Source organism: Macaca mulatta, chromosome 4, assembly GCF_049350105.2.
Source record: "Macaca mulatta isolate MMU2019108-1 chromosome 4, T2T-MMU8v2.0, whole genome shotgun sequence".
In the NCBI taxonomy this organism is placed as follows: Eukaryota; Metazoa; Chordata; class Mammalia; order Primates; family Cercopithecidae; genus Macaca; species Macaca mulatta.
In genome coordinates this window covers 175,611,347-175,625,408 of record NC_133409.1, presented here as the reverse complement: position 1 = coordinate 175,625,408, position 14,062 = coordinate 175,611,347, and the positions used below count along the sequence as shown (strand labels likewise).

Sequence of the window (14,062 nt, the reverse complement as noted above, 5' to 3'; positions counted from 1 at the left end):
TGGAATGGAAAAAATGCTCATCTCCTAAGCTCTAACTATAAGAATATGAGACAAGTATATGTAGTAATAAGCTGAAAAAAAAGGTACACATAACAGTGGTAAAAGAGTGAAATCACATTTATTTAAAAATACTTGTATGCATTAACACTGGTAAATATTTTACTTTTTGTATAGAACTTGCACAATGAAATATCTGGCAAACGAGACAAATCAGAGGAAGTACAAAAAATTGCTGAACTTTGTGCAAATTCAATTAAGGTATGTTGGTTTCATAAAGAATGTTGGTGTTTCACCAAGATTATTATTAACTGCATAACTTGCTGATTTGTTGTGAAGAGTATACACTTCTTGAGGATAGTAATTATGGTCTGTATATATTCTTTTCTGAACAAACCATAAAAATTAAAAATCTGTTAGCTTCAATTCATTCTACATTGGTAGTATCCATTTGAATGGCTGGTTTCTATTCTTCGACTGGTGGTAGGTGCTGCATTCTTCATTTAGCATACAAAGATCTACTGCTTGGTTTAGTAATGGTTTTTTGTTTGTTTGTTTGTTTTGATGGAGTTTCGCTCTTATTGCCCAGGCTGGAGTGCAGTGGTGTGATCTCAACTGACTGCAACTTCTGCCTCCTGGGTTCAAGTGATTCTCCTGCCTCAGCTTCCTGAGTAATTGGGATTACAGGCACGCACCACCATGCCCAGCTAATTTTGTATTTTTAGTAGAGACAGGGTTTCTCCGTGTTGGTCAGGCTGGTCTTGAACTCCCGATCTCAGGGGATCTGCCTGCCTCGGTCTCCCAAAGTGCTGGGATTACAGGTGTGAGCCACCACTCCCGGCCGGTTTTGTAATGTAGTATTAGCTGCTTGGCCACTAGTGGTGCATTGTCTTTGGGGTTGGCAGTTAGACATGCAGTCCAATGATTTGAAACTGTGGAACTGTAGCTGTTAGTGATGCTTTTTAAGTCCATGAAGAACACTTTTCTTAAACTTCATTATGCTGCAGGATTATGAGCTGCAGCTGGCCTCATATACCTCCGGACTGGAAACTCTGCTGAACATACCTATCAAGAGGACCATGATACAGTCCCCTTCTGGGGTGATTCTGCAAGAGGTATATATGTCATCGCGTATCTCTTAAAACCTGCCCCTCCTTCTTCTTCCCTTTTCCCGGTCTCCTGCCTGTCTTCCTTACCATCGCTGATTTCATCCCGTTATAGGGTATCCACTTTAAGAGGTTTAATAGCAGGTTATGCGCCCTCCGGTGTGAGTCATTGATGTATGACACATTTTCAGAAATGATCAGTTATTTAGAGTCTTTGTAGAAACTGGGCTTAAATTTGTGGGTTTGATGAGAGAGACTTCTAAAAAGTGGAAAATATAGAAATTTCTAAAAGACAGCCTCTTCTCAAACATGTCAGAGACTATCGCCTGTCAGATGGTTTAGGGGAAACAGCCTGGAGAGATGAGAATGGGATGCATTTTTGGCCCTTTGTTTTGCTGTACTTTCTTTTGCTGATTTTGGAATGAACACACTAAAAAAGAGAATTCACTCTTCATAATCTCACTATTTTAGAAAACAAAATTGGTCAAATTACACAGGACTTTTTTTTTTTTAATGCAATATCTTTTTCTTTCTTTCCTTCCTTTTCTCCAAGGCTGCAGATGTTCATGCTCGGTACATTGAACTACTTACAAGATCTGGAGACTATTACAGGTTCTTAAGTGAGATGCTGAAGAGTCTGGAAGATCTGAAGGTAATTTACTACTATCTTTCCTTGGAGCATCAACAAAGAAAATAGAATAGAACCTTATTATTACTTCCACATTATAACGTGGATTTGGACACATCCTGGTAAAACTGTATTTCCTCTAAAGGTTTAATATAATACTGCTTGTTTGTAAGTCTGGGGTTATTTCCATGCTCCAATACACTGCTTTAAATGAACTTAAGTAATATTCATAATATTGCAACAACTTTGCTAAACAAGTCATTTTATTTAATGTTTGGTCAAGGAATTTGCTTTATTTCTTTGTATTAAGGATAACATCTTGGACTAGGTATATTTGAATTTTTTATATTGAGTGATCTCTTTATTCCTCATTTATGATACTTAAATTGAGTTTATATGTAAACTTACTTTAGTGTAAACTGGAAATAAAGGGAACATAATTTATGAAATCATAAGCTTTTGATCTTGAAAGAAATTACCTCATTTTACAGATGAGGTAGCTCAGACTCAAAGGTAATATATCATTTGCTAAGATCATATGAGCAGCTGGTGGAAGAATTATGATGAGAATCCAGATTTCTTGAATTTTTGCCTAGTCACTCTTTACATGTGTGTCCACGTGTGTAAAGAGAAATGAGAATGCACATTGGTCTGGGAGGGGAAAAGTACTGCTTCTTTCTTGGAATGTGAGGTGTTTTTCTTTTGACATAATTTCTGATTTCACTTCCACAGCTGAAAAATACCAAGATCGAAGTTTTGGAAGAAGAGCTCAGACTGGCCCGAGATGCCAACTCGGAAAACTGTAATAAGAACAAATTCCTGGACCAGAACCTGCAGAAATACCAGGCAGAGTGTTCCCAGTTCAAAACGAAGCTTGCGAGCCTGGAGGAGCTGAAGAGACAGGCCGAGCTGGACGGGAAGTCGGCTAAGCAAAATCTAGACAAGTGCTACGGCCAAATAAAAGAACTCAATGAGAAGATCACCCGACTGACTTATGAGATTGAAGATGAAAAGAGAAGAAGAAAATCTGTGGAAGACAGATTTGACCAACAGAAGAATGACTATGACCAACTGCAGAAAGCAAGGCAATGTGAAAAGGAGAACCTTGGTTGGCAGAAGTTAGAGTCTGAGAAAGCCATCAAGGAGAAGGAGTACGAGATCGAAAGGCTGAGGGTTCTTCTGCAGGACGAAGGCGCCCGGAAGAGAGAATATGAAAATGAGCTGGCAAAGGTAAGAAACCACTATAATGAGGAGATGAGTAATTTAAGGAACAAGTATGAAACAGAGATTAACATTACGAAGACCACCATCAAGGAGATATCCATGCAAAAAGAGGATGATTCCAAAAATCTTAGAAACCAGCTTGATAGACTCTCAAGGGAAAATCGAGATCTGAAGGATGAAATTGTCAGGCTCAATGACAGCATCTTGCAGGCCACTGAGCAGCGAAGGCGAGCTGAAGAAAATGCCCTTCAGCAAAAGGCCTGTGGCTCTGAGATAATGCAGAAGAAGCAGCATCTGGAGATAGAGCTGAAGCAGGTCATGCAGCAGCGCTCTGAGGACAATGCCCGGCACAAGCAGTCCCTGGAGGAGGCTGCCAAGACCATTCAGGACAAAAATAAGGAGATCGAGAGACTCAAAGCTGAGTTTCAGGAGGAGGCCAAGCGCCGCTGGGAATATGAAAATGAACTGAGTAAGGTAAGAAACAATTACGATGAGGAGATCATTAGCTTAAAAAATCAGTTCGAGACCGAGATCAACATCACCAAGACCACCATCCACCAGCTCACCATGCAGAAGGAAGAGGACACCAGTGGCTACCGGGCTCAGATAGACAATCTCACCCGCGAAAACAGGAGCTTATCTGAAGAAATAAAGAGGCTGAAGAACACTCTAACCCAGACCACAGAGAATCTCAGGAGGGTGGAAGAAGATGTCCAACAGCAAAAGGCCACTGGCTCTGAGGCGTCTCAGAGGAAACAGCAGCTGGAGGTTGAGCTGAGACAAGTCACTCAGATGCGAACAGAGGAGAGCGTAAGATATAAGCAATCTCTTGATGATGCTGCCAAAACCATCCAGGATAAAAACAAGGAGATAGAAAGGTTAAAACAACTGATCGACAAAGAAACAAATGAGCGGAAATGCCTGGAAGATGAAAACGCGAGATTACAAAGGGTCCAGTATGACCTGCAGAAAGCAAACAGTAGTGCAACAGAGTCAATAAACAAACTGAAGGTTCAGGAGCAAGAACTGACACGCCTGAGAATCGACTATGAAAGGGTTTCCCAGGAGAGGACTGTGAAGGACCAGGACATCACGCGGTTCCAGAGCTCTGTGAAAGACCTGCAGTTGCAGAAGCAGAAGGTGGAAGAGGAGCTGAATCGGCTGAAGAGGACGGCGTCAGAAGACTCCTGCAAGAGGAAGAAGCTGGAGGAAGAGCTGGAAGGCATGAGGAGGTCGCTGAAGGAGCAAGCCATCAAAATCACCAACCTGACCCAGCAGCTGGAGCAGGCGTCCATTGTTAAGAAGAGGAGCGAGGATGACCTCCGGCAGCAGAGGGACGTGCTGGATGGCCACCTGAGGGAAAAGCAGAGGACCCAGGAAGAGCTGAGGAGGCTCTCCTGTGAGGTCGAGGCCCTGAGGCGGCAGTTACTCCAGGAACAGGACAGTGTCAAACAAGCTCACTTGAGGAATGAGCATTTCCAGAAGGCGATAGAAGATAAAAGCAGAAGCTTAAATGAAAGCAAAATAGAAATTGAGAGGCTGCAGTCTCTCACAGAGAACCTGACCAAGGAGCACTTGATGTTGGAAGAAGAACTGCGGAACCTGAGGCTGGAGTACGATGACCTGAGGAGGGGACGAAGCGAAGCGGACAGTGATAAAAATGCAACCATCTCGGAACTAAGGAACCAGCTGCAGATCAGCAACAACCGGACCCTGGAACTGCAGGGGCTGATTAATGATTTACAGAGAGAGAGGGAAAATTTGAGACAGGAAATTGAGAAATTCCAAAAGCAGGCTTTAGAGGTATTCACAAATATTTGATCACAGCTTCACTGTTTCTCCAATTATTCATCACATTATTATCTAATCTGAACTGTGCTCTTGCTGCTTAAATAGATGCTTATAGAAAATCTAATTTTTCTTTTCATTTCTCTACTACTTCCTGTCATAATCCAGATAACTGCTTTAAAATAATTTCAATGCTGTGTGCCCTGCTGTTCTTTCATTGCATCAAATGCTGATCTCTGGGTAGCCTGTGTTTGGCCCTGCTTTTAAGAACACTAATACATGTATAACTTCCTCCAAATGTTCCATTCTGCTTCTTAGAAGTTAGCTCTTATTTAGTGAGCTATGGCACACATTTGTAATGAAAATTTTCTTAAATAGAAGTCATACTAAAGTGTTTCCCTATGCAATTTTTAAAACACTTTTTCTTTTGCCTGCTTAGATGATTTTTTTGCATGGATTATTTGGTGTTCGCTTTTGATCATGGCCTTAGTGTGTTTCCTTTTGTTTGGCTTTTCTTCTCCTAACCCTTAATTTAAAAATAACTTCTTTAACTTCTAATACATTTAACTTCTACAGACAAATATTGTGTATGGCTGGGTTGGTGTGTGTATGCGTGTGTGTATATATGTATGTATTATATATTATATATAACATTATAAAATTATATAATATATATTTATATATTTATCTATAATAGATACCTTCATATATTTGTATTGCTTCATTAAGTATGTTCGTCTAGCTGTAACAGGTGAGATGTAGGTATAGCGGTATGATAACCTGGAACAAAACTCCCCACATTTTTCAAGCATAATTATTGTTAAGAGTAAGACAGGTCTACAACTTATAGTTCCTTCTATAGAAAAAAATAGTAACTATGAGGCCATTTATCAAAGTGGCAACATATATCTGCAGAATTTTTCCCACAAATTTGTAAAATAGCAAGCTTACAGTGTACCCAGGGAAAATGTAGAAAGAAAAAATAAGCAAGGCTTTTTTTTTTTTTTTTAAGATAGATACAAGAATAGAAGTTGTGATAGTAATATGATATGATTCGAAACATTATTTTTTTCCCATTTCTTTTTCAATTCTAGGCATCTAATAGGATTCAGGAATCAAAGAATCAGTGCACTCAGGTGGTGCAGGAAAGAGAGAGCCTTCTGGTGAAAATCAAAGTCCTGGAGCAAGACAAGGCAAGGCTGCAGAGGCTGGAGGATGAGCTGAATCGTGCAAAAGCAACTCTAGAGGCAGAAACCAGGGTGAAACAGCGCCTGGAGTGTGAGAAACAGCAAATTCAGAATGACCTGAATCAGTGGAAGACTCAATATTCCCGCAAGGAGGAGGCTATTAGGAAGATAGAATCAGAAAGAGAAAAGAGTGAGAGAGAGAAGAACAGTCTTAGGAGTGAGATCGAAAGACTCCAAGCAGAGATCAAGAGAATTGAAGAGAGGTGCAGGCGTAAGCTGGAGGATTCTACCAGGGAGACACAGTCACAGTTAGAAACAGAACGCTCCCGATATCAGAGGGAGATCGATAAACTCAGACAGCGCCCATATGGGTCCCATCGGGAGACCCAGACTGAGTGTGAGTGGACCGTTGACACCTCCAAGCTGGTGTTTGATGGGCTGAGGAAGAAGGTGACAGCAATGCAGCTCTATGAGTGTCAGCTCATCGACAAAACAACCTTGGACAAACTACTGAAGGGGAAGAAGTCAGTGGAAGAAGTTGCTTCTGAAATCCAGCCATTCCTTCGGGGTGCAGGATCTATCGCTGGAGCATCTGCTTCTCCTAAGGAAAAGTACTCTTTGGTAGAGGCCAAGAGAAAGAAATTAATCAGCCCAGAATCCACAGTCATGCTTCTGGAGGCCCAGGCAGCTACAGGTGGTATAATTGATCCCCATCGGAATGAGAAGCTGACTGTCGACAGTGCCATAGCTCGGGACCTCATTGACTTCGATGACCGCCAGCAGATATATACAGCAGAGAAAGCTATCACTGGTTTTGACGATCCATTTTCAGGCAAGACAGTATCTGTTTCGGAAGCCATCAAGAAAAATTTGATTGATAGAGAAACTGGAATGCGCCTGCTGGAAGCCCAGATTGCTTCAGGGGGTGTAGTAGACCCTGTGAACAGTGTCTTTTTGCCAAAAGATGTCGCCTTGGCCCGGGGGCTGATTGATAGAGATTTGTATCGATCCCTGAATGATCCCCGAGATAGTCAGAAAAACTTTGTGGATCCAATCACCAAAAAGAAGGTCAGTTATGTGCAGCTGAAGGAACGGTGTAGAATCGAACCACATACTGGTCTGCTCTTGCTTTCAGTACAGAAGAGAAGCATGTCCTTCCAAGGAATCAGACAACCTGTGACCGTCACTGAGCTAGTAGATTCTGGTATATTGAGACCGTCCACTGTCAATGAACTGGAGTCTGGTCAGATTTCTTATGACGAGGTTGGTGAGAGAATTAAGGACTTCCTCCAGGGTTCAAGCTGCATAGCAGGCATATACAATGAGACCACAAAACAGAAGCTTGGCATTTATGAGGCCATGAAAATTGGCTTAGTCCGACCCGGTACTGCTCTGGAGTTACTGGAAGCCCAAGCAGCTACTGGCTTTATAGTGGATCCTGTTAGCAACTTGAGGTTACCAGTGGAGGAAGCCTACAAGAGAGGTCTGGTGGGCATTGAGTTCAAAGAGAAGCTCCTGTCTGCGGAACGAGCTGTCACTGGGTATAATGATCCTGAAACAGGAAACATCATCTCTTTGTTCCAAGCCATGAATAAGGAACTCATCGAAAAGGGCCATGGTATTCGCTTATTAGAAGCACAGATTGCAACCGGGGGTATCATTGACCCAAAGGAGAGCCATCGTTTACCAGTTGACATAGCATATAAGAGGGGCTATTTCAATGAGGAACTCAGTGAGATTCTCTCAGATCCAAGTGATGATACCAAAGGATTTTTTGACCCCAACACTGAAGAAAATCTTACCTATCTGCAACTAAAAGAAAGATGCATTAAGGATGAGGATACAGGGCTCTGTCTTCTGCCTCTGAAAGAAAAGAAGAAACAGGTGCAGACATCACAAAAGAATACCCTCAGGAAGCGTAGAGTGGTCATAGTTGACCCAGAAACCAATAAAGAAATGTCTGTTCAGGAGGCCTACAAGAAGGGCCTAATTGATTATGAAACCTTCAAAGAACTGTGTGAGCAGGAATGTGAATGGGAAGAAATAACCATCACGGGATCAGATGGCTCCACCAGGGTGGTCCTGGTAGACAGAAAGACAGGCAGTCAGTATGATATTCAAGATGCTATTGACAAGGGCCTTGTTGACAGGAAGTTCTTTGATCAGTACCGATCCGGCAGCCTCAGCCTCACTCAATTTGCTGACATGATCTCCTTGAAAAATGGTGTTGGCACCAGCAGCAGCATGGGCAGTGGTGTCAGCGATGATGTTTTTAGCAGCACCCGCCATGATTCAGTAAGTAAGATTTCCACCATATCCAGCGTCAGGAATTTAACCATAAGGAGCAGCTCTTTTTCCGACACCCTGGAAGAATCGAGCCCCATTGCAGCCATCTTTGACACAGAAAACCTGGAGAAAATCTCCATTACAGAAGGTATAGAGCGGGGCATCGTCGACAGCATCACCGGTCAGAGGCTTCTGGAGGCTCAGGCCTGCACAGGCGGCATCATCCATCCAACCACGGGCCAGAAGCTGTCACTTCAGGATGCAGTCTCCCAGGGTGTGATTGACCAAGACATGGCCACCAGGCTGAAGCCTGCTCAGAAAGCCTTCATAGGCTTCGAGGGTGTAAAGGGAAAGAAGAAGATGTCGGCGGCAGAGGCAGTGAAAGAAAAATGGCTCCCGTACGAGGCTGGCCAGCGCTTCCTGGAGTTCCAGTACCTCACGGGAGGTCTTGTTGACCCGGAAGTGCATGGGAGGATAAGCACAGAAGAAGCCATCCGGAAGGGTTTCATTGATGGCCGCGCCGCACAGAGGCTGCAAGACACCAGCAGCTATGCCAAAATCCTGACATGCCCCAAAACCAAATTAAAAATATCCTATAAGGATGCCATAAATCGCTCCATGGTAGAAGATATCACTGGGCTGCGCCTTCTGGAAGCCGCCTCCGTGTCGTCCAAGGGCTTACCCAGCCCTTACAACATGTCTTCGGCTCCGGGCTCCCGCTCCGGCTCCCGCTCTGGATCCCGCTCCGGATCTCGCTCCGGGTCCCGCAGTGGGTCCCGGAGAGGAAGCTTTGACGCCACAGGGAATTCTTCCTACTCTTACTCCTACTCATTTAGCAGTAGTTCTATTGGGCACTAGTAGTCAGTTGGGAGTGGTTGCTATACCTTGGCTTCATTTATATGAATTGTCAATTTATTAAATAATAAAAAAGAAAATCCCAGTTATTGCAGTAGAGTGATAGGACGTTCTATGCTTACAGAAAATATAGCCATGATTGAAATCAAATAGTAAAGGCTGTTCTGGCTTTTCTCTTCTTAGCTCATCTTAAATAAGTAGTACACTTGGATGCAGTGCGTCTGAAGTGCCAATCAGTTGTAACACAAATTGAACTTAGGATTTGTTTCTTCTCTTCTGTGTTTGGATTTTTGATCAATTCTTTAATTTTGGAAGCCTATAATACAGTTTTCTATGCTTGGAGAAAAAAATTAAATGGATCACTGATATTTTAGTCATTCTGCTTCTCATCTAAATATTTCCATATTCTGTATTAGGAGAAAATTACCCTCCCAGTACCAGCTCCCCTCTCAAACCCCCAACCCAAAACCAAGCATTTTGGAATAAGTCTCCTTAGTTTTAGAGTGTGGATTGTATAACCGATATAGTCTTTGACGTACTTATTTGGTTTGGTGTTAATTTGACTATATGTGCATGACAGCAGCAATCTTTGCTTTTCTTTGGTCAAAGTTTTCTGTTTATTTTGCTTGTCATTTTCGATGTACTTTAAAAAGGTGTCTTTATGAAGTTTGCTATTCTGGCAATAAACTTTTAGACTTTTGAAGTTTTTGTGTTTTAATTTAATATGTTTATAAGCATATGTAAACATTTAGGAGCATATTTTTATCATAGGTCTAAAAACATTTATTAAATACCTGTGAAGAAATACCATTAAAAAAACTATTTGGTTCTGAATTTTTATTAGAAGATGGTCTTTTGAAGTTAGTCCTTTCAGTACTTCTCAGATGCCTGTCATGTACCCAATGGAGTCCTTGGAAAGAAGGCCTATGTAAAGAGGCCAGCCTGGAGGTCAATACCGTGTTCTAGTTTATTCTGGACATTGAGTACCAAGTAGCATTGGCAAAAGTCACCATCATAGCATTGAAAAAACATGAAGTTGCTAAGATGCTTTTTGAGTATCCTCAAAATAGATAGTGTTTCAGTTTGTCCCATAAGAGGAAAGACTTGTCCTGGAACCCATGAAAATGATTTCTGAAGAGTTCTTGGCTCTCTGTTGAAAGACAAGAAAATATAAGCCTGTTCCTTTGGATCAAAGAGAAACTACTGAAATTCACACATTTGTCATTAGATTAACATGACTTCACCGAACACTACCATGTCTAGTATTGGCTTAGTTACTATGAAGATTGAGTAGAATTTACTTTTTTTTGAGACAGAGTCTTGCTCTGTCACCCAGGCTGCAGTGCAGTGGCGCTATCTCAGCTCACTCAAGCTCTGCCTCCCGGGTTCACGCCATTCTGCCTCAGTCTCCCGAGTAGCTGGGACTACAGGCACCCACTACCATGCCTGGCTAATTTTTTATATTTTTAGTAGAGACAGGGTCTCACCCTGTTAGCCAGGATGATCTTGATCTCCTGACCTCGTAATTCGCCCACCTCAGCCTCCCAGAGTGCTGGGATTACAGGCATGAGCACCGCGCCTGGCCTGAGTAGAATTTACAAGCCCCTTGACAAAGCATTTGCAATGTGGGTAGGGACAGAAACAGATAAAGCAATCAGTGGGACAACTTTCAAATGTCAGCAGTATATATTAATACAAATTTTATAGTACAGATAGGAAAACATGCTAATTGTATGGAACAAAAAAGATCATTAAGATTATATAAATTATTGGGGGCTTTTGGTACTTAGAGTGAAAGTTAGCTCCATTCTCATTGCATGGGCCATTTTTCCTCCACAGCACTCTTCCTTATCTCACCTCTTCTTCCTCTTACTCCCTTTCCCCATTTGCAGGAGTTGAAACTAATTTTATGCATTAAATACTGAGTTCGTGTGCCATGCATTGTGCCAGAAGCCATGGAGTCTGTGCTAGAAATACATGGTGCAAAAATAGCCCTCATAACCCAAAAGGAAGAAGAAAAATGTGGTAAATGTTGTATTGAGAAAAATGAAGGAAATCCTTTATGCTAGAGCTGGGAGACTGTATTAGTCACCTCACCCTACCATAACAAGATGCCACAGACTGAGTGGCTTAAACGGAAGTTTATTTTCTCACAGTTCTGGAAGCTAAAAGTACATGATCAAGGTGCAGGCAGGGTTGGTTTCTAGTGAGACTTGGCTCATGGGTGGCTATCAGTCTTATCTGGTTAGAGTACCCCGTCCTCTATGACCTCATTTAATCTTAATTACCTCTTAGGGCCCTATCTCCTTATATAGTCACACTGTGGGTTAGTACTTAAACATATGGATTTTTGAGGGACCCAATCCAATCCATAACAGAGGCCAGGAGTCTGGACACCACTCCAGGAAAGTGATAATCAAAACAGGTCAGCAGCGTCAGTGTAGAGCAGTTCCTCGGGCTGAAACAGTAACTAGAGAGTAGAGTCAACTGACAAATCTTTCCTACTCCCTCCAGGCTTCTGCCAAAGTTGTCATGAAGCGCTGAGATGACATGGGGCTGTATCCTGAAGACAGGACATGTTTGATGTGGGCTAAGTTTTAATTTGGTTCACGTATACAAACAGGGAAATATACACTAGAACTTTTTTTTTTTTTTTTTTTTTTGTTGAGACAGAGTCTCGCTCTGCCGCTGGGGCTGGAGTGCAGTGGCCGGATCTCAGCTCACTGCAAGCTCTGCCTCCCGGGTTTACGCCATTCTCCTGCCTCAGCCTCCCGAGTAGCTGGGACTACAGGCGCCCGCCACCTCGCCCGGCTAGTTTTTTGTGTTTTTAGTAGAGACAGGGTTTCACTGTGTTAGCCAGGATGGTCTGGATCTCCTGACCTTGTGATCCGCCCGTCTCAGCCTCCCAAAGTGCTGGGATTACAGGCTTGAGCCACCGCGCCCGGCCTACACTAGAACTTTTTATCAGGAGTCATGTCACATCAGAAATAGTCTCACATTTTTCCAGACCAACTGGTTAACTATGGAAATGCAAATAAAAAGTAAGGATACCGGGCTGGGCGCAGTGGCTCAGGTCTGTAATCCCAGCACTTTGGCAGGCCGAGGCGGGCGGATCACAAGGTCAGGAGTTCAAGACCAGCCTGGCCAATATGATGAAACCCCGTCTCTACTAAAAATACAAAAATTAGCCAGGCGTGGTGGCATGTGTCTGTAGTCCCAGCTACTCATGAGGCTATGGCAGAAGAATTGCTTGAACCTGGGAAGTGGAGGTTGCAGTGAGCTGAGAGTGTGCCACTGCATTCCATCCTGGGTGACAGAGCCAGACTCCATCTCAAAAAAAAAAAAAAAAAAAAAAAGGTAAGGATACCATAGGCAGAGTATGAATACATTAACTTCATACTCCCCTCTCTTACCAGCTTCTAGACACTTCTGTATTTTATGGTGCTGCCTATTTACAGTGTTATGACCATTTTTTTAAAGTGAGAACTGTGCTGTTTACCTTTAGAAATAATTGTTCACCAAAAAATTCCTCCACAGTTCCTTCACAGGTGTAAACAAACTGCAAAAGGAAACCGAGGTTTGACACTCGGACTTGAAAAAATTTTAAAAAGTAATATAAAATTGGTTAGATTTTGGGAGTTAAAACCATTTGGGGAAACTACAAGGGCTAATTCCAGGTCTTGGGTAGGAAATATACAAAGTTAAGCTTGTGTTATCGAAGCAAGAAAGCATTCAAGGACTAATAGGGATATGTCAAAGACACAGATGGCTTAATGTGGCTTCCACTGGCCACATTTGGGACAATTTGAGCATCAACAAGAATTACGATGTTAAAGGAGTATATTATATTGAATTAAAAAAAACCCTTTAAATCAATAACTTTAAAAACACCTTGATTCCCATAGTGATGAAAACACTAAAATGGAGGTGTGGAAAGAAAGCCAGTTAACAAACACAGAAGGCATGATACTATTACAGAATCATTTATAACTCCTGTTGTAACAACAGAGTCAGTGAAGGACTGTATAAAGCAGTTGGGGAACAGGGTATTCATATGGCCTCAAGGTATAATCTACAGATTGCTTACCAGTTCCTAAGGGGAAAATGGGGGAAAATGTACTATTAGAATGAAGAGATGTAGCCACCATCTTTACCAAGTGATCAAAGTTAGCATTACTAATATAATTGAGTTGTGTGTCCCTGTGAGTTGGCAACACCTCTTAGGTAGTATTCTTGCTAAAGTGCTCGATCTGAATCTAATCATGAGGGAAACAAAATCTGACAAATCCAGAATGAGGGATATTCTACAAGACAACTGGCCTAGGCTCATCACAACATTTAATGATTTAATTTTAAAAAGAGGGTGAAGGAGGCTGATCTGGATTAAAAGAGACAATAACTAATAACAGCTTATGGGTTGAAAAAATAAAACTGCTATGGAAATAATTTTGGGGACAATGGGGAAATTTGAATATGAACTGTATAATAAATGATTTTATGGAATTACTAATTTTCTTAGGTTTGATCATGTATTGCGGTTACACAGGAAAATGTTCGTATTCTTGGAAGAAGCATGTTAACATATTTGGGGGTGAAGAATCTGCAACTTACTTTCAAAGAATTTAGTAAAAATCATTGGGTGGGGCTGTGAATGTGGAGAGAACAGATGGAGAGAAATCAAACGTGGCAAAATGCTAACAACGAGCTGAAGGACAGCTAAACGAAAGCTCACTGTACTATTTTTAAAACTTTTCTGTAGCTATAAACCGTTTTTTCTGAGAAAGTCGAGGAGCGTGAACGTCTTTCAAGAAAGGCCAGCGCAACTGCACCCAAAAGCTGAGAGGAGATTGGAAAACGCCTCTCAAAATAACAGTCCCGCCCTTCCCGAGGCGCTTCCCTACAGGCTGTTCCAGTCACGTGGTGGCTGTGGCCCCGCCCACAGCTCCCAGAGGCCCGCGCGCGCCGTCTGCAGTTCGGCCGCTTCCTCTTGG

The 14,062-nt window shown here is 42.3% G+C and overlaps 1 protein-coding gene across 2 annotated transcripts in view; it reads left to right on the top strand.

Annotated features, from left to right (window-relative positions):
* Positions 1-9,774, top strand: part of DSP (desmoplakin) — a 45,951-nt gene extending 36,177 nt beyond the window's left edge. The window contains exons 20-24 of one of the 2 annotated variants that reach the window (XM_001084900.4): positions 175-258; positions 1,005-1,112; positions 1,657-1,755; positions 2,464-2,961; positions 5,838-9,774. In XM_001084900.4, the coding sequence (XP_001084900.3) occupies positions 175-258; positions 1,005-1,112; positions 1,657-1,755; positions 2,464-2,961; positions 5,838-9,074 (4,026 nt within the window). In that variant the 3' untranslated portion in view covers positions 9,075-9,774. Of the gene's footprint in view, positions 1-174; positions 259-1,004; positions 1,113-1,656; positions 1,756-2,463; positions 4,759-5,837 lie in introns of both variants that reach the window. The other variant, XM_001085012.4, reaches the window with a different exon arrangement.
* The last annotated feature ends 4,288 nt before the right edge of the window (positions 9,775-14,062 follow it).